Source organism: Sceloporus occidentalis, unplaced genomic scaffold (genome assembly GCF_023333645.1).
Source record: "Sceloporus occidentalis isolate IW3139 unplaced genomic scaffold, rSceOcc1.0.p SCAF_59, whole genome shotgun sequence".
In the NCBI taxonomy this organism is placed as follows: Eukaryota; Metazoa; Chordata; class Lepidosauria; order Squamata; family Phrynosomatidae; genus Sceloporus; species Sceloporus occidentalis.
Window position 1 is genome coordinate 2874601 of NW_028317039.1, and position 24657 is coordinate 2899257.

At 41.9% G+C, this 24657-nt stretch overlaps 1 protein-coding gene across 1 annotated transcript in view; it reads right to left on the reverse strand.

Annotated features, from left to right (window-relative positions):
• The window catches only part of LOC149287549 (integrin beta-2-like), a 73714-nt gene extending 51874 nt beyond the window's left edge, over positions 1-21840 (reverse strand). The window contains exons 1-3 of the mRNA XM_089492756.1: positions 21158-21840; positions 16488-16705; positions 15947-16141 (exon numbers count right to left, since the gene is read on the reverse strand). Of these exons, the coding sequence (XP_089348882.1) occupies positions 15947-16141; positions 16488-16705; positions 21158-21840 (1096 nt within the window). The remainder of the gene's footprint in view (positions 1-15946; positions 16142-16487; positions 16706-21157) is intronic.
• Positions 21841-24657: the final 2817 nt, after the last annotated feature.

Consider the following 24657-nt stretch of genomic DNA (forward strand, 5'->3'; position numbering starts at 1 on the left):
GTTTATTGAAATACTATAGTTGCCTAGCAACAGAGTACTATAATTTCTCTAAAGCCCTCCTGTATCATCCTTGTGCATGTGAAACAGTAACACTATAAAGAGTGATGGTCAGTAAGTGATTTATAATGTGTGATGCATGTGATTCAGTGAGGTGGTTTGCATAGTCGGTGTTATGGGAATGAGATGTGATAGGTATGAGGGAGTTATGTGTTTTGTGCTATAAACAGGGCCGGCCTTAGCGGTGTGCGACCTGTGTGGCCGCACAGGACGCCATGGCAACAGAGGCACCTGCCCCGGGACTTAAATTAAAACATCGTTTTTTGTTGTTGTTTTTTTTACTTTATTTAACATGGAGGATGTTAAATAAAGTTAAAACAACAAAAAAAAACCAATGCGTTTCATGCCGAGCACCGAAATATGATGTCATATTCCGGCGCTCAGCTGTTAAGCTTGCACCACGGCAGAGGGGGGAAACAGACGCCTCCCGCTCCAACCGCAGGACTTAACAAGGTAAGTAAGGATAATGAGAAGTAGGGAGATGGGGGGGGGCAGTGAGATGGGGCAGAGGTGGGGGGAGGCAGTGAGAAGGGGCAGAGGTGGGAAAGGCAGTGAGAAGGGGCAGAGGTGGTAGATAGTGATAAAGGGGGAGAGGGGATAGATAGTGAGAAAGGGGAGTTTTGTGACAAGATTTTTTCCCTTTCCTTTTTTGGGATGGGGGGGCGCCAGAGGAGTAGTCCGCATAGGGTGCCAGAACACCTAAGGCCGGCTCTGGCTATAAGTGTAAGGAGGTGATGTCCCTTTGAACTAGAAGACCTTAACGATAACACCCTTTCTGTGATGTATGAGATTGGCAGCCAGACAGGATTCGGAGGCTTCACAAGAAAATACAGCAAAACAGTATGTTATTTGAAAAGAGGAATAGGTTTATTTAAGATATACAGTGAAGGAAAAAAATATTTGATCCCCTGCTGATGTTTGCCCACTGATCAGTCTAATTTTAATGGTAGGTTTATCTGAACAGTGAGACAGAATAAAAAAAAAATCAAGAATAACGCATTTCAAATAAGTTATAAATTGATTTGCATTTTACTCAGTGAAAAATAACAGCTGTCCAAGGATGTCAGGGACAAGATTGTAGACCTACATAAGGCTGGAATGGGCTACAAGACCATCGCCAAGCAGCTTGGTGAGAATGTGACAACAGTTGATGCGATTATTCACAAATGGAAGAAACACAGAGTAACTGTCAATCTTCCTCGGTCTGGGGCTCCATGCAAGATCTCACCTCGTGGAGTTTCAATGATTATGACAACGGTGAGGAATCAGCCCAGAACTGCACAGGAGAATCTTGTCAATGAACTCAAGGCAGCTGGGACCATAGTCACCAAGAAAACAATTGGTAACACACTACACCATGAAGGACTGAAATCCTGCAGCGCCCACAAGGTCCCCCTGCTCAAGAAAGCACATGTACAGGCCCATCTGAAGTTTGCACAACTGTAGTTACAGCAGAACATAATTATATAAGAATCTGAGAAAGTTAGCAACAATGTCTGTGTGTGGAACAGCACCTCTTAAGTATGCCTATGCAAATCTATATTTTGGTTAGCGTGTTTATCTATCCCCTTCGCGACCTTTGCCGGTTCAGGACCGTCATGACATGAAGGTCGCTAAATGACCTTTGACGGTCCTGAACCGTCATAAAATAAAATAAGCTTAGAAAGTGATCAACGATCACTTTCTTCGCTTAAACGGCGTTACTGTAATGCCTCGATGTCGAGGCATTCAGTAACGCCGAGATCGGCATCGGGGGCCATGTCTGGCCCCTCCCCGGGGCGTCAACAGCCGCCATACATTGTATGGCGGCGGACGGCCGTTTTAAAAGCGTTTAGGAGGCGATCGACGATCGCCTCCTAAACTTAAATGGTGTCGCTGGAATGCCTCAATCAGGAGGCATCCAGCGACACCAAACACTTACCTCTGGGTGGGCTGTGACCGCTCCGGAGAGCGGTCACAGCCGCCGCTGCCGGTGATCTTCGCCATCAAGCAAGATGGCGGCGGTCCGGGAAAATAAACAATAAAGATGATAGAGTTAGCTAGACGGTCTCCAGACCCTCTAGAGAACTCTGGCTCCACTTGCAGGTTGAATACAGGTACTGCATTCAACCATGCAAGTCAATGGAGCCCAGCTTTCTAATCACTATGTGATTAGTAAAATATTAAAAAAAAAATAAAAAAATAAAAAAATGGAAAAAAAATAAAAAAAATGTGCTAACATTTAAAAATAATTATGCAGTGATGTCACTAGATGAACCATCCAGTACATTGCAAAATGTGTAAAAAAAATATAAAAAAGTATTAAAAAGATAAAATAAAATAAAAAAATAAAGTTTATTATTTTGAGCAAGTGCTAAAATTTCTCAAAAATCTCAACAAAGAGTTAAAATAAAAGCACTTCAAATACCCAAGGGGTGTCTAATATATATAAAAAATGGCTGATGGGGTAAATTGGAGTGGCCTAGCTCAAAGATAGGGCATAGGTACAGACTGACCAAAATGGAGAAAAAAAGCGCACTTCCCAAATGTGGCATTTTAAATCTGAAACAACCCGACAAACCCATGCATGTCGGGTATCACTGCACTCAGGAGATGTTCCTGAACACACATTGGGGTGTTGTTTGACAGTGGCATATACCAGAACCTGTATATCTATAACTAAAGTACAATTTGTGTGGAAAAAAAATAAAAAAAAAATACTATTACAAAGTTTGACAAAGTGTAGTTCTATAATTGGTGCATGGAAAGGGTTAAAATAACAGCATTTGGAATACCCTGGGGTGTCTAGTTTTCAAAAATATATGGTTTGAATGGGTTAAATTGAGTTAACCGGCTTCAAAGATATTCCAAAGAGGAGATGGAGGCAGAATGACCAAATGACCACCTGGATTACGCATGCCCCAAAAGTAGCCTTTTACCAGCCAAACAATCTGACAAACCCATGCATGTGGGGTATCGCTGTACTCAGGAGATGTTCCTGAACACATATTGGGGGGTTGTTTGACAGTGACATATACCAGAACCTGTATATCTATAACTAAAGTACAATTTGTGTGAAAAAAAAATAAAAAAAAAATACTATTACAAAGTTTGACAAAGTGTAGTTCTATAATTGGTGCATGGAAAGGGTTAAAATAACAGCATTTGGAATACCCTGGGGTGTCTAGTTTTCAAAAATATATGGTTTAAATGGGTTAAATTGAGTTAACCCGCTTCAAAGATATTCCAAAGAGGAGATGGAGGCAGAATGACCAGATTTGTTAAAAAAGATTTGGAAATCATAAAACGCTGCTTGTACTTATTGCCCTATAATTTACAAAAAAACAGCAAAAAAACATAAAAACATTGGGTATCTCTAAACTCAGGACAAGTAGTAGAATCTATTTAGCTAGTTTTTTTACTTGCTTTTTTAGGTGAGTAAAAGATTTTTCAAATAAAAGTCATAAAATGTGTTTTTTTTCAATTTTTCACCATGTTTTTTTTATTTTTTTTATAGTAAATAAGATGATACGATCAAAATAATGGTATCCGAAGAAAGCCCATCTTGTCCTGAAAAAAACAATATATAACTTATGTGGGTTCACTAAATGGGTGAGGAGAAAATTACAGCTGAACACAAGCACCACAAAAGTGTCAAAACAGCTGCGGTCCCACAGGGTACAAAACGAAAAATGAGCCTGGTCCTTAAGGGGCTATATACTCTATACCCATTTTAAAGTTTGAGAAGACAAATGTACAGCGCTTCAGAATATGAATAAATAATTTTTACAATACACTTTACAGATAAAAGCTCTTGGAGCTGCTGCAGAGCAGTGATGAATAACACAATAATTTACTTCCAATAGAGTAGTATTTATGGTCAAGGACAGTGTTCCCTCTAAGCTGTCTGCTTGTGCGCGCACACAACTTTTTCAGAGAGCACACACGTCCTAAAATTGTGCGCACAGTACCTAACGGGGAGCTGGGAGGGCGGGCAGTCCGTCCAGGGTGACGCTGGCACTCCTCCAGAGACGGACAGTAATGTCCGCCGCTAGAGCAGCAAGCTCGGTTGGGGAGATCAAAGAGTCAAGAGGAAGAACGAAGAGGAGGAGGAAAAGTAACTAACAGAGGAAAGGTAGGAAAACATTAAGTGAGAGTGGAATAGTAAGTGTGTGAGAGTTATGGGTGTTATGCTGTAGTTTATTCTGAATGTTTGTGAATGAGTGTGTGTGTGATAGCGTCTATGTGTAAGTGTGTGGGGGGGGGATAGCATGGCATAGGGAGGCTGTAATCACATTCATATGAGGCCCAGGTTCCAGCATGTACTGGCTGTCTGGGCATGATAGGAGTGTGTTTGCTGTTAGCTATATATATATATATATATTGTCCAATTTTGGTGTGTTATTTTTAATAAAGTGGTTTGTTTTTGTTTTTTTAAAGGGGGGGGTCATTTTCAGTTTCGGTCAAGTGAATGCTCAATTTTCGGTGCAGAATTCTCATTTCGGTGCATCCCTATATACTAAGCCAGACACTGAAGCAGTAGGCCTACACCACATCAATGTTTGGCTTAGTATATAGTGATAGGGGTTATGCTACATTATTGGCAATGTCTGACTCAATGTATAGTGATAGGTGTTATGCTGCCCCACCGTCAATATTTGCCTCAGTATATAATGATAGCAGTTATGCTGCAACACCGTCAATGTCTGCCTCAGTATACAGTGATAGGTGTTATGCTGTACCCCTGTCAATGGTTGCCTAACGACAGAAGATATGCAGTTTTTCCACATACATACATACATACATCCTTTATGCAGCCCAGAGCCCCCGCTCGTGACTCGCTCATAATTAACTTTTGCAGTGAGAATTTCACCTTTAAACTAGACCATGGAGTCAAAATGGTTGGAAATATATAGCTCCACCACCCTTGCAATGTGATTTTTTTTTTAGCTCCACCAACTTTGCTTTAAATGGACTCTGGGAAAAATTTTGCACAACAGAAATTTTCTGCACACACCACCCAAGAAAAATTAGAGGGAACATTGGTCAACAATTTTTTAAAACCTGGGTCTTGGGACTAAGGGAATCTCTTTCCTCTTGCAGAGACAAAGACAAAGGCAGTGGATACTAGCCTTACTTTTGTAGCAGCAATCACATGCACAGAAGTACAGGGGATATGCTGTAAGCTAAGTGCTGCAGTCATGGAATGGTCAATTACAGTGGTGACCCTGTGATCACCACCATCATGGCAATGTGGGACCGCTTTTAATCAGTGACAAACCAGGTATATCGTTGGTCATGAAGGGGTTATTTTTTTTTTATTTCTTTCATTCTTGGTAAGGATATACAGTGCTGTGCAAAAGTTTTAGGCGTATGTGGAAAAGATGCTGTACAGTAAGAATGCTTACAAAAATAGACATGTTCATAGTATTTTTAAACAAAATGCAGAGCAAGTGAAGAGAACAAAAATCTAAATCAAATCAATATTGGGTGTGACCACCCTTTAAAAACAGTATCAATTATTCTAGGTACACTTGCACAAGTCAACAATTTTGTAGGTATATAGTAAGGTGTATGATTACACAATTTTACCTGATTCATAATAAAAGTTTGGTTTAAAGTTATATTGTGAGTCAATTTGGTTTATACTTTCTTGCGAGTCAATTTGGTTTATACTTTCTTGCCAGTCTAAGCTACCAGGTTTTTTTCCAAAATCTTTTGCCATAAATATATGAATAATCACATTTTTCCATCTGATTACAGTTGGGCAAGCGAATATGAAAAAGAAACATCTGGGGAGATAAATATATTCACAGCTAAAATATGTTGTAGAAGCTTATGTAGATTTGTTTTGTTTTCGTAGAGTATACTTCTTTACAGTTCGACCAGATATGCAAGTAGGAACCCGACTCTTCAGAGCATCTACAACAGATAGAGGAACAAGGATACATCTTATCTCTAGCAAGAACCAAGTAGTAAGTCTCTAGAATGTTTATGTTATGTATATATTTTTAGTTAATGTGAATTAGTTAATTCCTTGAATCCAGTTTTTTCCAGGGAAAAATAGTTATTTAGTTCAGGTAAGGTTTGTTGCAATAACTTTATAGTATGGGAGGTTACTTTATTTCTAAAATGACTATTAAAGGAAGCGTCAAATATTTTTACTTCTAAAAGAGAGATGTGTTAGTAAGGTAGCTTTTCATTCTTAAATAATTAAATATATATCTTTTTAGATGGTAAAGCATACTTAAGTTTGAGCTGGTAGAAATGATTGGTAGAATGGTTCATTAGTCTATTTAAGTATGTCTGAAATAACTGATATTTTTGTTTTTTTCCCCCCCAACTACTTAGATTATCATTCATATATTCCGCACAGTCAATCGGTGTTGACATTAAAAACAGACAGATATTTTCATTTACCCTAAATTCTTTTTTCTTTAATATAGTGGCCAGTAACTGTTGGGGGTATTGTTCTTCCTTAGGGACAACAAGCCTGTAATATAAAAAAATGTTAACACCCCCCCCCCCATTAAACCCATCCTCCTTACCAAAAAAGTATCCCAGGTGCACAATGGAAACCAGCGGGTAGTAAGAACACAGATATATGCTTGCAAAAAATAATTTAATGGTAGAGAAAAGGGGGGGGCGGGACGTACTGCTACTATATTAAGAACTTACGGTAAGTAAATATTTCTGTCTCTCCTGGCATATAGTGGCAGTAACTGTTGAGATGTATCAAGATCCCCTAATGGGTGGGAAGTATCTATGAGGCCACAGATTGGAGCACCTTTCTCCTGAAATCTGCCGCAGAGGAGGAGATGTCTGTCATGCCGGAAAAAGGTATTACATGAAGACCAGGTAGCTGCTTTCCAGATCTCTTCTGGAGATGCCGCCACCTTTCCCGCCCAATAGACTCACATTGCCCTAGTAGAATGCGCTGTAACAGGAGATGAGTGGACCTTGTCCCTGACATTGTTAGCCAGCTGAATATCCTCTGTGAACCATCTGGAAATTGTACTTTTTTGATGTTTGTCCTGAGGCCTATCCCAAAAAAATGTACAAATTTCGGAAAGGTAGATATACGGTCAATATAAATCTTCAATGTCCGTCTGACATCCAACCTGTGCCACGCAATCTTTTCCGGGAAGAAGGCTGGAAGGAGTAAAGGCCGATTAACATTAGACTTAGAGATGACCGTAGGAAGAAATAAAGGATTGATATACAAAACAACCTTATCCTGATGGAAGGTGAATTCAGACAATGAGGAAAGTCCTTGTATTTCACCAACCTCCTTGGTGTAATTGCCACCAAAAACACAGTCTTAATGGATAATAACTTGAAAGAAATCTCTTCCAGAGGTTCGAACAGCTCGGGAAAAAAGTGCTTGCAGAAAATGAGACCTTCTCAGGGCCACTGAATAGTAGCAGCTTTGAAAAAAGCCTGATAAGCATACCGGAGGCCAAATCAGACAGAAGAAAGTGAACAAGAATGGAACTAATGGAAGGTGGGAAAAAATCAAAACCTTCGCTGTTGCACCAGGAGAGGAATTTATTTAAAATCCGACAATATATTCTGGAAGTAGATCCTCTGACTGATTTAAACAGCACCTTGGCAATACTTTCGGTAATCCCATGATCTTTAAAGATTATCCTTGCAACATCTGAAGGACTTCTGGAGGAAGGTCCCTGTTGTCCAAAAGTTGGGCTGAAACTGGAAGCTCCCAAAACATAGGCCTCCCTGTTTCTTCTGGTTGCCATTAGGTGATCTCTGGAAGGCCAAACTTCTGTACCAGTATGGTGAACATCCTCTTGTCCAGAGACAAGTTCGTCTGAGACCATTGAGATCTGCTGAGATCATCTGCAATACAACTGTCTTTGCCCCGGATATGCGTGGCCAATATATCCTCCAGGTTCTGTTGAGCCCATTTCATAGTCGCTGCCGAAAGGGACTTAGGTTTTGTATCCAAGTGCCGCCTTGTCTGATTATGTATGATACTGTGGTTGCATTGTCGGATTGTACTCTTACTGCTTTTCTCCTTAACCAGGGTCTGAACCCTTTGAGGGCCAGAAATACCACCTTCAGTTCCTGGTAATTTGATGATTGTTTTAAATCTTCCAGTGACCAACTTCCTTGCTTGAAGTGGTAATCTAAACGAGCTCCCCAGCCTATTTTGAAGGTGTCTGTAGTAAGAGTGACCCACTGAACGAAGCCAGGCCTGGAGGGCTGCAGGTAAGGGTGTCTCACAATCGTCAGCCATGCTTTCAATACTGTGTTTCTGAAAAACACAAATAGAGGGAATATAAGCAGGATGCTGAAATATACTGTGGGGTTCACCCACAAGTCCAACAATATCATGCGATCAGGCCAAGGCAGAGATTATACAAAAAGGTGAAAAGGGAACACCCTCAGGAACCACCAACCATGGGGCCCTAGAGAGGGCACAATCAGGGTAGAGGGGGGTACCCTCAATATCAAGTAAGAGGGGGATACCCTCAATGTATAAGAAGGGGTTTACCCTAGGGCTCAGTGGAGGGCCAGTATAATATAGGGTGCATCCAGCCACCACATGGGTGAAGCAGTGCACCCCAGCCAGTAAAGAGGGGTTTACCTCAGGCAATATAAGAAAACCCCCTTTTTTAATTTAATTTATTTATTTAGTTATATCCCCGAGACTGCAGTTCCGAAGGGGTTAAACACGGAGCCGGAGTATACAATCCTGAGAGGCAGACAGGCAACAAACAGAAACGTGGTGCTGAGGGGACGCACACGCACGCGGCTGGCTTCCAAAGAAGAAAACCGCTGTGTTATGCCGAACAGAGATCTCGGCGAGCCGCATGGTCCGTGGGACCAGCGGTACACATGAGGAAGGTTAGGAGAAAACTGAGGAAGAGCAATCTCAAACGAAAAATGCAGAGAGCAACAGCGCCAGAAGGGACCCACAGGGAATAGAGGTGATTACACAACTACCAGGTAGGTAAAATAATAAGAAAGTTTAGAATAAGAATTAAGACAAAGGTAAACAGGTAAATAAAAGCAAACAGACAAACCAAAAGTAAATGCAATATAAGGTTAGAAAGGGTTAAATAAAATAAAACCAATGTATTAGTGATAATACTAAATCCAAAGGAAATAATCAGATCAATAATATTCTAAAACACGAATAAAATTATATATGTATAAAAACAATAATCTATAATTGGAAAGTGCTCACCAGGAGGTCAAGCAGCAGAGAAAGAGGAGGAGTTGCTGGACACTTGGACTGTTATAGTCCTGTTCATTTTGATTGGTATTTTCTTATGATGGTTGTTAACTCCTTTGCTGCTGGAGGTTTTCAGTAAAGAAGGAAAATATAAAATATGAAACCTCCTGTCTTGCTGTAAAATTCAGATTGCTGGTCTTTATTCATAATGATAACCAAGTACAAAAGGAAAATATGGCACACAATAGTCCAGAGACAGGTGAGTTAATCCAAGGCAGGTAAAATATCTTTTGTTGCAGACAATTCATAAAGCAAAGCATAAAATAACGAACATGAAAGTTCATTGCATGAAGTCTTATGAGAAAATCCAGTTGGAGCTGTTGCAATAACAACAGTTTATATAAGCAAGTAGGCAGATATACACCAGTGATTACAGTACTCTTATCCCAGAGTTAATAGCTGTAGTCCAAGTGAGATATCGGAGCTATAAATTGTATTGGAATCTGTAGCAGGTGTAACTATGACAAACAGAATCAATAAAGCAGAGTTGAAGTTCCAATAAGACTTCTTATAAAGATACACCTCTATAGTTGAGGAACTTGAGTATGGTAATCTTAATTCCAATGGAATCAGGTTCTTTACTCAGGTAAATGCAGGTTAAATCACAGGATTTCAAGAGCCACACAGCCTGTAAACTCATCACATTCTTAATGTAAAGGCACCTAACAAACAGGGGGGTGTCCAGATATAGGCCTGGTAATCTGGTAAGTCCAGGTGAAAGTCAGACCAGACAATTGCCAGGTAGAGTAACCCCTGGTGGTCCAAATAGGTAAATCATAACAAATGAAGGGTTAAACTTGAAAGATCATGCAGTCAGGATAGAATCCTGGCACAGCCCCCTATTTAAGAAGTGGCCACTGAACGTGAACACCCTGAGAATTAAATTTGTATGCAAGTAATAAACAATCTGAGAACTGAGCAGAAACACAAAATTAACTTGACTTCTCTTCTTTTTTGCTGTTTTTGTAAGGCTTGTTTGAAGATCTCCTGGTCTTCCTTTCTTATAATGTTGCCATTGGAGGTTCTTACAAGACCTGTTGGCAGCTCAGTATGAGAAGCACTGATGGAAGGCCCCTTCTTACCCAGAAATAGGATAGGGTCATGAATCTTTGTTATCAATCCAGAGGAGATATTAGGGGCTATGGTAGTCTCTGGTGTATCATGCTTTGCTGAGGTAGGAAGTACTGTATCAATGGTGAGAGTTTGTACAGTAGTATAATATTCTGCTTGGGGTGAGATATTTTCGATCACCCACAACTATCTTCCTGATAATTTCTAACATATTTTTACGTTTATTAGTATGAATCTTAGTAGTCCTGTTGTTTGAATAATACAATTCTTTTGTTTTACTATTAATACTATTTATTTTATCATATGTTTTTTTCACAATTTGTTTTTTTTACATTATTCCTTGTAATTTTGTATCTGTTAGATCCTTTATATATTGTTCCTCAGATTTTTCCTTTTAGAATAGGACCCAAGTTTATTTAGCATACCTCTCATAAAACATTTGAACGTACATCATAGGGTAGAGTCAGACAGTTCCCCATTGTCATTTAATTGCATACATTTTTGGGCTTGTATGGTAAATTCTTCTACATTAGAATATACTTTCAGTAAATTCTCATTGAGTCTCCAGCTAGTCCTTATCCTATATTCTGGATTATTTTTAATCACTAAAAGAATAGGAGCATGGTCTGACCATGTTATTGAACCAATTTTGGTGTCTATAATGTCATCAGAAAGTAACATGTGGTCAATTATAAGACAACCCTCCAAAGTTTGATTATTAATTTAGGGGGGGAAAAGCCTGAATATAAGACTACCCTATATTTTTTATATTTAATAAAATCTATGATTGACAAAAAATATTTTTATTTTTATTTCCTTTTATTTGCCACTCTGCCCGTTATGCACATCTTCCCCCTATATATGCCTTATATCCCCTTATATATACCACTCTGCCCCCAGACATGCCTTTTAACCCCCCATTTGCCACTCCTCCCCAGGTATGCCTTATACCCCCTATATGCCACTCTGCCTCCAGAAAACCGTTATACCCCCCATGCCACTCTTAACACCCCCGACTTACCAGTGCATCCCTTTACTTATGACCCGTGCTTCAGACTCCCTGGTGTCTAGTGGGGCAGCCGGTGGAGGTCTGTGCGATGCAGACCTCTGCTGCTGGTGGCCAGTATTTCCGCCAGGGCTTCTATGACTGAGCGCTGGCATCACATGACCTTCTGGTGCTCCACCATAGAAGCCCCGGCGGAGGTGTTGACAGCAACAGAGGATGCCAGAGAGAGAGGGATCCGGGTCCTCTGTAGTGCTGTGGGGGATCTGGATCTTAGTCTTGTAATCAGACCTTTATTTGAAACAATCTAGAAACAAGGCCAAGCGACTCAACTATTCCATAGGAATAGGAAACATGGAAACTGGGGTGCAGAAAAATGGCAGTACTCCTGGACTGATGAGTCAAAATGTTAACTATTTGGCTGGTCTCCTCAGTGCTGAGAAGTATAGCCAGATAACTCTCCATCATCAAATACCACTAGGGAGGCATCTCACTGGCCTCCAGTTTATCATGCAACATGACAATGACCCCAAACATACAGCCAAGGTCATTAAGATGGTCATAGGAAAAGATGAGCAAAGAGTCCTGGACATGATGGTATGGCACCACAGAGCCCTGATCTCAACATCATGGACTCTGGGATTACACGACGAGAAAGAAGCAACTGAGGCTGACTATATCCACAAAGGAACCATGGTTAGTTTTCAAAGTATGGAACCTACTGTGTGAAAGCTTACCTAGAAGAAATGATGCTGTTTTAAAAGCAAAGGGTGGTCACACCAAATATTGATTCGATTTAGATTTTTCTTCTGTTCACTCACTCTGCATTTTGTTAAATGATAAAATAAAGTATTAACATGCTTATGCCTAAATTATCTAAATCCCTTGCACAGTACTGTATATATGTTGGTGAAATTTTTTAAAGCTGTATTTATTAAAATCCAACAACATTTATGAAGATTACATCAAGCATCCACACCCACACCACATATCACATATGGTTATTGTTGTTTGAGCACAGAGTTTATCATAAATTCTGTGCAAAGAAAGATGGAAGATACTACTTCAGACTAACTCATTTAGCTGGCTTTTTCACATTTCTGTGACAATATTCTCAATATGCAATTTACATACACAACTGTGTATTCAGTTGGGGTAACCAGTAGTCCAGGAAAGAGTGTTTTATTATGTTGGACACTTTGTAGAGCTGCCTCCATAGCAACTTATCTTCCTACATTGTAATGTAATACTGCACTTCCACAAACCACTTTCTTGTCCGGCAGCTTGATTCCTGCATTTATAAGCCTCTTTATAAAACTCCTCTACCACATCATTACATTCCTTCTGGTGCTAATCTTAGTGGTTCCTTAGTCCTTGTGCCCTTGTGACCCACAAGGATGTTCCTGGGTTCCAGTGTCCCTTGGTCCAAACATGTACTGAACCACCTCAAGTTGTGGAGTGGTGTCCACATACATTTGTTCATATACTGCAGGTACAAATATACTGGTACTTCTATTAGTGCTGTTAGTCTTCCTGAAAATCCTGATGCAACCTAAACTTTCCTGTTCTTAAAGATGCCCAGACCAGCTCTTGACTCACCAATGCAACACAGAAAGGCAGAGTAAGTTACACTATACAAAATGACAGATTGTTGCAGATTGATATACAGTTTACTGCATCCAAAGATTGACATTTACAGCCAAATACATTTTTTTACAACTATCTACTTACTGTTAATCATTACTGTTAAGTATTTTCCTATGCATTATTTGTTAATAGGGCTCCCTGGGACATAGGCGTGTGCCTTTAATAAATAAAAAAAAGAATACTTCTTCCTTCTCAACTAGCTTCCTCCTTTTAGACTTTCAGTACTGTCTACGTGCCCATAATAACATCTTATTGAAGAAACCAAAGGTATAACCGTTTTCATTAATTTCTTCAGGGCAAAAGCAGACCTTGTGGGCATTTGTGCTAGGTGGATATGCAACTGCAGCTTTCTTATATCTCATAGAATCCACCTATTGTGCTAATGTACAGTAACACATTACTGTACTAGCCTGTACATGACTTTAATCTGTTTTTGGCTTTAATATGGTAAATATGGGAACATATTGTTTTGCAAGCTACAAACTATGTGTGTTAAGAAGGAAGGGGAAGAAGGAAGGAAAGACAAGAACGAGAAGAGACTGAGAGGTTTTTGCTCATACTACCTTAAGCTTAGGGTGAACACATTGTGTAACTTCCATTCTGAGACACTTACTTTGACAAATCCATTGCATCAAAGTTATGCTTGAGACTGGCAAAAACGTATTCCCCAGTGCATTTTTTCAGTATTTACACAATCACTAGCTACACAAAAATTTAATACTTCTATAAATGTTAAGACATCTTTTTTTTATAGTTTTTCAATGAGCAGGAACTTTTAAAATATGTATACATTACTAACCCTATATTATAAACTGCAAAAAATTAAAAAAAATATTTCAATTGAGTTTTAATAACCTTCATCAATATCTTTAATCATCAAAAAGTAATAGTATGTTTAATTAAGTTGTGTATCAATGCAAGCATTGAATCACCAGTAACTGTTTTTGTTGGTATGGCATCCAGGTTTCCATTTGGAGGGGGCTACTGTCAGGAGCCACAGGATTATAACCAGTGGCCTTACGCATAGAGTACTACCTGCCTGTGTCACTACCAGGAGGTTCTATGGTCACAAGCGATTCCCGTCTACCCCTTGTTGCTATTCCATCAAGCGCCCTTATAGCCATGGTTGCTCCCAGCTCCCTTATTGGAGGTATTATTTATTTATGTCCCTGGATAATTGTGGATCGTGTTTTGTTGGTACTGCATCTTTTTCTGGGTTTGACCCCTTACGTTAATCCTGTTTTGCCATTTTGTATCTCATGGTATCACTGTGATTATATACACTTTGACCTTTAGCTTGGACTTTGGTTATTCTTTCTATCCCTCTGTACTATGCACTTGTCCTTTCCATCTATGACCTTTGCTATCCTGACGCCACACAGGGTCCTGGGCAAGAACATGTCCCTGTGCAAAGAATTCTGCCTAACTTTGGACCCGCAGTTGTGACAGTCGGCTGAATGCAAGAAAAGTGTGGAAATGGGCTTCTGGTTACAATCCCAAAAGGAAAACATGGAAAGGGCAGTTGCTTTATTGATTGGTTGCCCTTCCCCTTAGGATACCATGACACTTCTCGTTTTGGTCACTGTAAGAGGATGTGATATAAAAAAATTTAAAAAAACACACACACAGTTATAGATCAACCACATCTGCTTATATTCTCCATGACTGTAATGCAAAAGAAATATACTTCCCTTTCAGCAAAAGTCCTGTAATGGGATGTGAATGAGGCCTGCTGATAAGTCAAAGTAAAACAAGTAATATTTCTCCACTTCTTCGGTAAAAAAGTCAGTTTTCTAGCTTCTGTGTTGAAGCATAGTAGCCTCTGAGTTTCAAAGGTCTAGAAGTTTAGATCACACACCCCACAGTACATGGCATGCAATAGACAAAGAGCAGAGATTTCCTTGTAAATAGGGACAAGGCAGGCAATTCGCCTTTTGACCTCCCTCACGCCTGCGAGGCAAGTCTTTCACAGCCGAAGTCAATTGTATCACTTTCCCTTCAACAGCACTCCCATCCCCATGATGCCCTCCCCAATCCATCACATTCTAAAATTTAAAGATATGTAGTAGAGCCTTAGAAGGTATGGGCATATTTTGATGGATTCTGAAACTGAATTATTTGAGAAATGTTTTGCTAAAGGCATTTTACTAAACGTAAGGAGCAATGGCGAGACATGTAAACCATGTATGGTTACAGTGGATAAAGTTCTACTTGAACTATCCAAAGGAAAAAAAATACAAATCCATGGGACCGACTGGAATACACCCAAAGAGCTACAGAGGTTTTTTGTTTTTTTTAAACTAGTTACTATTGACAGGAGTAGTTCCAAAAGATTAGAAGTTGGCAATTGTAGTATCACTTCATGAAAAAGGTGCCAGCACTTTTACTATACACATATATATATATATATACACAGTGGGTATAAAAAAAGTCTACACACCCCTGTTAAAATGCCAGGTTTTTGTGATTTTAAAGAATGAGACAAAGATAAATCATGTCAAAACTTTTTCTACCTTTAATGTGACTTATAACGTGAAAAATGTAATTGCAAAACAAGCTGAAATCTTTCAGGGGGAAAAAAACCTCACAGTAACCTGGTTACATAAGTGTGCACACCCTTAAACTAATACTTTGTTGAAGCACCTTTTGATTTTATTACAGCAATCAGTCTTTTTGGGTCTATTAACATGGCACATCTTGACGTGGCAATATTTGCCCACTATTCTTTGCAAAAGCGTTCCAAATCTATCAGATTACAAAGACATCTCCTGTGCACAGCCCTCTTCAGATCTCCTCACAGATGTACATTTGGATTCAGGTCTGGGCTATGGGGAGTATGTATTGCGCAACCATGTTTCAACATAAAGTCTCTAAAACCCAAAATATTGATTGTCAGTTTTCCTTTTTTTACTCAATATTGTTGCACTTACCGGTTCCGCCACGGTCCCACGTCGGCCGGCCGCAGGTGGGCAGCTCGCTTGCGAACGTGCGCCCTCTCCGAGTGACATGCATAATGCACGTACACGGGGGGCGTGTGCGTGTGGAAGTGGCACGCTCACGACGGTCGCATTTCTCTATGCGAACCGCCGTGAGTCGCCCGCGACGGGAATGTGCTCCTGCAAGAGCTGCCACGGCATGCCAGCAGCACTCGCAGAGACATAAGCGTAGTGCTGCGGCCCGTCCGCGACGCTCTCCCTCTGTTGGTGGGTGCTAGACCCGCGGGTTTAGCACTCGTTTCACATATATTGTTTATTGCACCGATGCCATTCTTTGGCACCGGTCGCAATAATGTCACATCTGCTCCCATTGGTTTACAGTCTGTTTTCCCGCCCTTGTACCTATTTAAGCACACTCCTATGTTTTCACAGTTCCCGTTCAAAGAGTCACTGTATTTTGCTCTGGGTATTTGTGCTCTATGCCTTATTGCTTGTTTGCCTTCGCTGTGTACCAGACCTCGGATTGTTTTTTTACCTCGCATGCCAGCAGCACTCGCAGAGACATAAGCGTAGTGCTGCGGCTTTGTGGATTGTTTTTTGACCTCGCTCTCGTGCTGCCTGCCTCGACCTCGGTATCTCCTGACCACGGTTTTCTGCCTCTGGCCCTGTATCGTTCCTCTGCCTTGGTCTTTCTGTCTATAAGCTCCGTACCGTGTATATGTCTCTGCATAGTGGATGCATGTTGTCCAGGTCCTGACGTAACAAATATAACATTGAGGCCAGACAAATCAGATCTATATTAAACAAGTATTGGGGTATACTTGCAGCATACCCCATTTTGCAAGGCGTGCAGAAACATTTCTAGTACCAGTACAAGTCTTTCTCTTTACATATCTCTGGTGACATATGTCCGACTAAAACATTTATAAACTCCACATATGTTGTCTATATGATTTCATTTGGTTGTGGCATTCAATATATATGAGAAACCACTAGACCATTAAAAGTACAATACTGTGGATCTGTCACAGAAGCCTCCATTTCATGAACTCATGGAGGGGCCTGAGGGCCAGCCTCTTTCCTACAGACTATGGCCTGGCCTTGAAAGGGGTTCTATTTTTGGGGAGGTGGGCACCAGGGGTCCATTGGGACTACTTCTAACCCCTGATACACAGTGCCATGTTTTCCATGTACCAGAGACTCTAAAGACTGTGGAGCTCAGACACAGATTTGGGGCACCTTCATTTTTGGAGGAGGTGTATGTGTGGGGTTACTCTCCATCAAGTGAGGACTTACAGGACAAAGACCTCTATGGCTAATATTTGCACCAAGATCTAAAATCCAGCAGGTTTCAACCAGAAGTCAGGGAATCGCCCGTATTTACCATCTTCCCCACATACTACAATAGCAACCCCCTACTGTGCTCAGGTAGGCTGATGAAGAACTATGTATGGTTTGCTGTGTCTATTGTGTGTAAATTACCCAATTGTACTGTTTAAATAATGGTGTGTTGCCAAATAAACACATTGGTGTTGTCTGATGCTTGGGGCAGGCTGCTATAATAACACACTGTCGTTTTCATTACAGTATGTACGCTAAGCTACAGCATCCCTCTTCTCTCTACAATGCTGGTTCTGTCTGGCGCTGAAGGGGTTTATCTCTGGTGTCCCGGCAGGAGCAAGCGTAGTTTGGCAAGAGCACCAATGCGGGTATAGGATGTCCCGTCACAGCGTCATTATGTTTTCATGAAAAACAGGGGAGTAGTATTTTTTTTCTTCTCTCTTTAGCAAGTGTTGTGATTACATTATATGATAAGAACTGAGTACATGTACCCATCCCCCAATACATAGGTTTATGTGCTAATGCTTATTAATGGCACTAAAAGTAGTAAGGGTCCCCCAGTAATACATAGAAAAGGGAAATCCTAATAAATAGAGACTTTTATACCAAAAGATTTAAGAATTTTAAGTAGTTCTGCTACAGAACAACACCCTCGCCATCTGATGCTGGTGAATCACTTACAGAGGCACAATTAAAGAGCTGAATCTATAATTTGACAAAGACAAGCCACTAACTACACCCACCCACAAAAAAACATATGTGATGGTAAAACTATGCCACTAGCAAACCTAAAAGTAGACAATCATGAAAAACAGTTTTTATACATTCAAAACAGAGAGGAGTTCTAAAATTCATTTTATTTTGTTTGCAGCATGTTCCTTGTGACCTGTAAAATCTTCCTATTTGCTGAGGGTCAGGGCACATTTTTCCTCTTGCTAAACTGGGACCATTTTTAGCAGTTTAATTATCAGATCGGTGTGGGATGTAGATGAGAACCATATAACAGCTTATCCATGATATAGTGGTTAAAAACAGAAAACCCAAAATAAAAAATATAATGTTCCCCTACTATTTGCCAATATATTTCAAACCAAATAGCAAAAGTAATGGAAACAAAACAATTATCTTAAAAGCTCCCGCTAAAATATTTAAGGGGGCAGTGCCAAAGGGTTGAGCTGCGTGCATGGGTTATGGTGTCTGCCTAGGTGTTTCCCAGAGCTACAGCCTCAAGAGTTCCAGGAAACATATGCCAACACAGTTAAGATATACCTCTTCTCTGGGGGTTAGGCTTACCTAAGGGGCCTATGACATCTACGACCATCCTGCTAAAGGGCTCCCAGAGTATGGGCAGGGGCACAAGAGTGGCTTTAGATAGAGTGGTCACCTTTCTTGCCTACTTTCTGGCAAACTACACAGGTCCAGCAGTAGTCCCGCAACTTCCCATAAAGGCCCTGCCAGATGGCAGAGTATCTGCCTGTATATCAAATGTCCAGCTATGGGAATATAGTGCCCGATCCTCAGTACATCAGGTCTACCAGCTGTCGCCTGGAAAGTTGGGCTGCACTCCTCCCTGCTCCCCCAGTGATCCTGTATAGTCTACCCGGCCCTATTCAAATCTAACGCCGTCCATTTCTCCTGGGTCAGTCCTTGGTTTCTGTTAAGGGGCTAGGGTTTCGTCATGCTGGACTTCCCTCTCAAAGTCATCTGGGGAGTCCCAAGTCATCAAGGGAAATATGTCTTAGGTGGGCCCTGTCTTAGTGCAGCTGAGCAGCTCTCAGTGCCTGCAGTTGGGTAGTAACTGAGTTTGCCTCTGGTGGAAGTCAGCAGAGCCAAATCTTGACGCTGCCAAGGGGAGTAAGAGTTGCAGGGAGCGGGAAATAGGGATAAGGACGGGGCTGTGAAACGAAAGCTGTGGGGAGAATTAACTAACATAAAGGGGCAAACATATATATATATATATATATATATATATATATATATATATATATATATATATATATATGTTTGCCCCTTTATGTTAGTTAATTCTCCCCACAGCTTTCGTCTGGCCAACAGATTATCAGACAGGGGCAAGGCTGTGGTTGGATCTTCCAGCAGGGCAATGATCCAAAAAATACATCAAAATAAACACAAAAATGTTTACTGGCCATAAAATCAAGGATCTAACATGGCTATCCCAGTCCCCTGACTTGAACCCCATAGAAAATCTGTGGGGTGAACTGAGGAGAGTCTGTCTGGATCAACCTTGATCTCAAGAAATTCTGTATGGCGCAATGGTCTCAGATCCCTTGCCACAAAGATACAAAGATTAAAAGTGTGTGTGATGTGTAACTGTTTTAATCACACTAATCCCAGTGCTGTCCCTTATCTGTACCTTGCCTCTGAATATATTGCCCCCGTACACTTGCTCACCTTCCTACTTACTGTTCCCATCTCCAGTGAATAGGTTTCTTTCCTATTGCACACATGTGGAAACTGTCTCCTGCCACTGGAACCACAAAACACTTATTGCCCATGACAAAAGAAAGGCCACATTATTGGGGTGATTATTCAAACATTACATCTTCACATGCACAGCCTCTAGATTTATTATCACATTGGACACTTTATTCCATATGGGATAGTATTGACTTGAAGATAGTATTGACTTGAAGGTGTATACACTTTCCAATGCTGCCATATGTGACACTAAGATTCTGATACCTGGTTCCTCCAGGGTTAGATTTTTTTCCCCAACATTTCCCAACCATAGGGAAACTAAGTACACAGTGTTCTGCACTCTATTCCTTAAATTGAATTACTCAATTTAAAATCTCCTTGGCTTGAAAAGGAAGGGGAGGATTTTTCAAGTGGAGGAGTGTTGGGCAACAATGGATATGAATTGGCTGGTAAAAGCAGAAGTGCTGGGGTTTCAAAAAGGGAAGCAGATTTGTTTTTAGTATACCTTACTACACTTTTGGTGTTTTTTCCCCATTTGCATTGGTTATATATAGTTTTTTGATTTTTTTTTTTATTTAAAAGGTTTTATTCGTCAGAGTCATGGTACAAATGGGGAGGCACATGTCACAAATGGCAAATAACAGCCGTCACGCAGGACGGAAATGTCATCACATGAGCAGCATAATGAATGGTAACAAAAAGAAAAAAGGAAAAAATAATGAAAAAGATGACCTCCCTCAGCAGATCTATGCATACATCAGAGACGAGACTGACGACGGATTTTATATTTTTTTCTAAACATATCCAGCAACAATAACGCAACTGATGCGTGAACACATGTAATACAATGTAGAATAGACATCGTGTGTTGTATGGAGATGCGGAAAACAAATGCTCACGAAAGCAAAAATAAAAGTAACAGGAACAAAAAAGAACTAGAACAGATCAGTGATATATCATGTGGTTGAAACCGCGGGGCAGCAAAAATGATGAATGTGTGAGACGTCCTGCAGACAGGGAGTACAGTAGAGCTCCTGCACAGTGCGGAGCAGAGGACGATATATATGAGAACGGCAAAATATCAATATGTGAAGGTACTGGTCGGGTGTGGTCAAGATCAAATAGTCAACAATATTCAGAGAGAACCTGACTAGAGACTAGTGGCTATGAGAACGTGTATAAGAAGTTTACGTGTCGAGGGAGGGATAGGTTCGGGAAATAAATGGAGTAACGCAAACTCCGGGAGAAAATCAAAAGGGCAGTGAAAAATGCGGCGTAACAGGGTGAATATTTCCGTCCAAAGCGGCTTTCAGGTCTGGACAGCTCCACCATATATGAAGCATGGACCCCGAGTGTCCACAACCTCTCCAGCAAAGTTTGGATTGGGTAGGCCACATGTGTGAGAGACGGACCGGGGTGAGATACCAGCGGCAGCTGAGCTTCTTTTGAAGCTCCAGGTGGTTGGTGCAGTGGGTGACCCCCCGCATCGCCTCCTCCGCCTCCAGCCAGGCTTCCAATGGAAATTCCGTGCGCATGGCAAGCATATGAGGCAATTTACGGGCCGAGAAACGGGCTATTAACAGCGAATACCAGATGGAGATGGCCCCTTGAAACCTGGGAGCTGAGTCACGTAGTGAAACCAATTGATGGAGAAACGGGGTAGAGTGGCACACGGGGGAAGGCAGAGAGCCCAGCGTATGACGGAGCTGGAGGTAACGGAAGAAGTCTCGCCGAGGGACGCCGTGTGTAGAAGTGAAGTGTGAGAAGGGGAGCAATACCCCGTCTGTGAATAGGTCCCCCAACGTGGAAAGACCAGGGCGGACCCAATGGGAGATTGTAAAATCAGGGATGAGCAGCTCTAGAATCCGTAAAGGAGTGATACGTGTGAGGCGATGCAGAGTAGGAAAACGCTTGGCCACCTTGTCTCGTGTCAATAGTGTGCCTAGTTGTCGGGGGCAGAGGCAGAAGGCGCGGGCGCTTAGAGCGGGGTAGCCACAATAGTTGGTCAATAGTGAGAGGAGAGATGACACTATTTTCCTGAACGGTCCAAATTGGAGGCCGGGTGGAGGAAAGAAAGGGAAGTGTCTGAGCAAGAATGCAAGCCTCATGGTAAGATTCTATGTGGGGGACGCCAAGACTTCTGGACCTACTCCTGACATACGTGAAGGAAACAAAAAACTTCTGAATAGAGTGTAGGAGCCCCCTTGGGGGTTTAACCGGAACTGTCCGAAGCACATAAAGTAATTTCGGGAGGGCTGTCATTTTTAAGGCATTTACCCTGCCCAGCCAAGAGAGCTCATAGCCACGCCACCTAACAATGTCCCTCCTCACAGAGTCCCAAACCTTCACTAAATTAAGAGTGTTTATGTCGTGAAGTGACTTGGGTAAGCGAATACCCAGATAGGAGAGGTGGGAGGACCTCCACTCGAACTTGTAAGCGGAGGAGAGACGAGCCTTGCTACCCGGGTCCAGATGGAGACACATCGCCTGCGTCTTAGAAATGTTGATAGAGTGATAGGAGACTTTAGAGTAGTGGGAGAATTGAGAGAAAAGAGCGGGGAGGGATCGCTCCGGGGAGGTGACCGATGCCAGAATGTCATCCGCGAACAGTCCGAGCTTGCTAGTATCGCCATTAGGTAACGGAAATCCAGAGATCAGGGGGTCCGAGCGTATGTTGGCCGCTAAGGGTTCGAGTGCGAGCGTATAAAGTAAGGGGGATATGGCGCATCCCTGACGGGTACCATTCGTGATGGAAAACGGGGAGGAGAGGAAACCCATCATCGAAATGCAAGCGGTGGGAGCTGTGTAGAGTGCTAGGGCCGCTTGAATAAATGGAGGGGGAAAATTAAATTTGTGCAGAACACACGACAGAAATTGCCAATGGAGTCTATCGAACGCCTTTTCGGCGTCGAAAGAAATAAAAAGGCTGGGGTGTTTGTGTTTGGCTGCATCCCAAAGGGAATTCAGGAACTTGCGGGTATTGTCGGAAGGCTGGCGACCCAAAACAAAGCCGACCTGATCAGGGTGCAGAAGGGAGGGCAGTAGAGGGGCCAGTCTATTTGCTAGAATTTTCGTGTAAATCTTGAGGTCGGTGTTGAGGAGAGAAATGGGACGGAAATTAGGGCATACTGTGGGTGGCTTACCGGGTTTAGGCAAAGTAACTACATGCGCTCTAAGGTTCTCAGAAGGAATAGTGCCAGACGACATAAAGGAACGGAAAAGAGAAAGTAAATGAGGCCCTAAAGTAGGTAAGAAAGAGCGATAATACGCGGCAGTGAATCCATCCGGACCCGGGGCTGAACCCTTTTTAAGCTGGCATACAGCTCTTTCGATCTCCCTCAACTCAATAGGCGTGGCAAGAGGCTCAGAAATCTCAGGTGTGAGGATGGGTAAGTGTGTAGAATCTAAATAAGCATTAATGTCCGCTAGTGAGGGTTGAGAGAGGGTAGTGTCATGTTGCAGGTTGTATAATTTGGAGTAGTAGGTGGCGAAAGTCTCAACCATTTGAGAAGGGTTGCGAATCTCGCGACCCGTAGCGTCAAGGATGTGAGAAGGGCGGGATAAAGAAATAGTGTGCCTAAGTTTTCTAGCCAAAAGAGAGTCGGCTTTATTGCCTTTCGCATAAAACTTTTGTTTAAGCTTCATCAGCATATATGCCGTGGAGCGGGCGTTAATTTCCGACAATTGGGATTTAATGTGTTTGATATTGCGTATTAGGGAATCAGTCGGGCGGCGTTTGTGAAGAGTCTCAGAATCGTGAAGTTGCATGAGAAGGGAAGTTTTATCAGCAAGATATTTTTTCTTAAGGTGGGAGGCTAAACTGATCAGCCGGCCGCGCATGACTGCTTTATGAGCATTCCAGACCGTCTCCACAGAGGAGTCAGGGGAGGCGTTGTCAAGAAAGTAATTAGTGAGATGCGTCTGAATTTGTTTCTTATGCGCCGGATGTGACAGCAGGCTGTCATTAAGGCGCCAACTACCTCTGCCCGAGACGGGATAAGAAAGCGCAAGGGTAAGTATAAGCGGGGCATGGTCAGACCAGGATATGGACCCTATGGAGCACGACTTGGCCGATTGGAGAGTAAAGTTATCTAGCAAAATGTAATCTATACGGGAATATGATGAGTGTGGCGCGGAATAATACGTGTAATCGCGTTCAGAGGGGTGTAGGACCCTCCAGGCGCCAAATAGTTGGTTGGAGTGTAATAAAGAGGACATAGCGGAGCCAAGCGCATGTGTGCGGGAGGTGTGTGTGGAGTGTCTGAAGGTGGAGCTGTCCAGTTGGGGATGAAGAGCCGCATTCAAGTCGCCACATAGGATGACCTGACCCTAGTGTAGATAAAAACGAACTGAAGAATTGAATCTGGGAGGTGTTGGGGGCATAAAAAGAGGCTATAGTGTATCGGACGGAATTAATGTCGCACACCAAGATGAGGTAGCGTCCCTGCGGGTCAGGGCATTTAAGTATCAAGGAAAATGAGAAGGTGTTTGAGAAAAGGAGCGAGACTCCCGCCTTTTTAGAGGTGGCCATGGAATGGTATTGCCAGGGAAAGCGTTTGGAAAATAAATTAACCGTACTAGACTTTTTAAAGTGAGTTTCTTGGACACATACGATATTGGCTTTATGTAACTTGACTTCAGACCACAGGGAGTTCCTCTTCTGAGGGGTATTAAGGCCCTTGGCGTTTATGGAGAGTAAGATCAATTCAGCCATAGGTATAAAGTGTAAAAAAAAAAACAATTGTCGTGTGAAAGAAGACCCGCAGGGGAGACAATCCCTCAGAATGGAGCATGTGATAGCGACATATGGGTGACCACACCCCACCAGACAGAACGAAACGATGTGGAGATGAAAGAATAGTCACTGATTACAAACAAAAAGATAACATATGATAAACAATAAAAATGTATAACCAGGGCAGCGA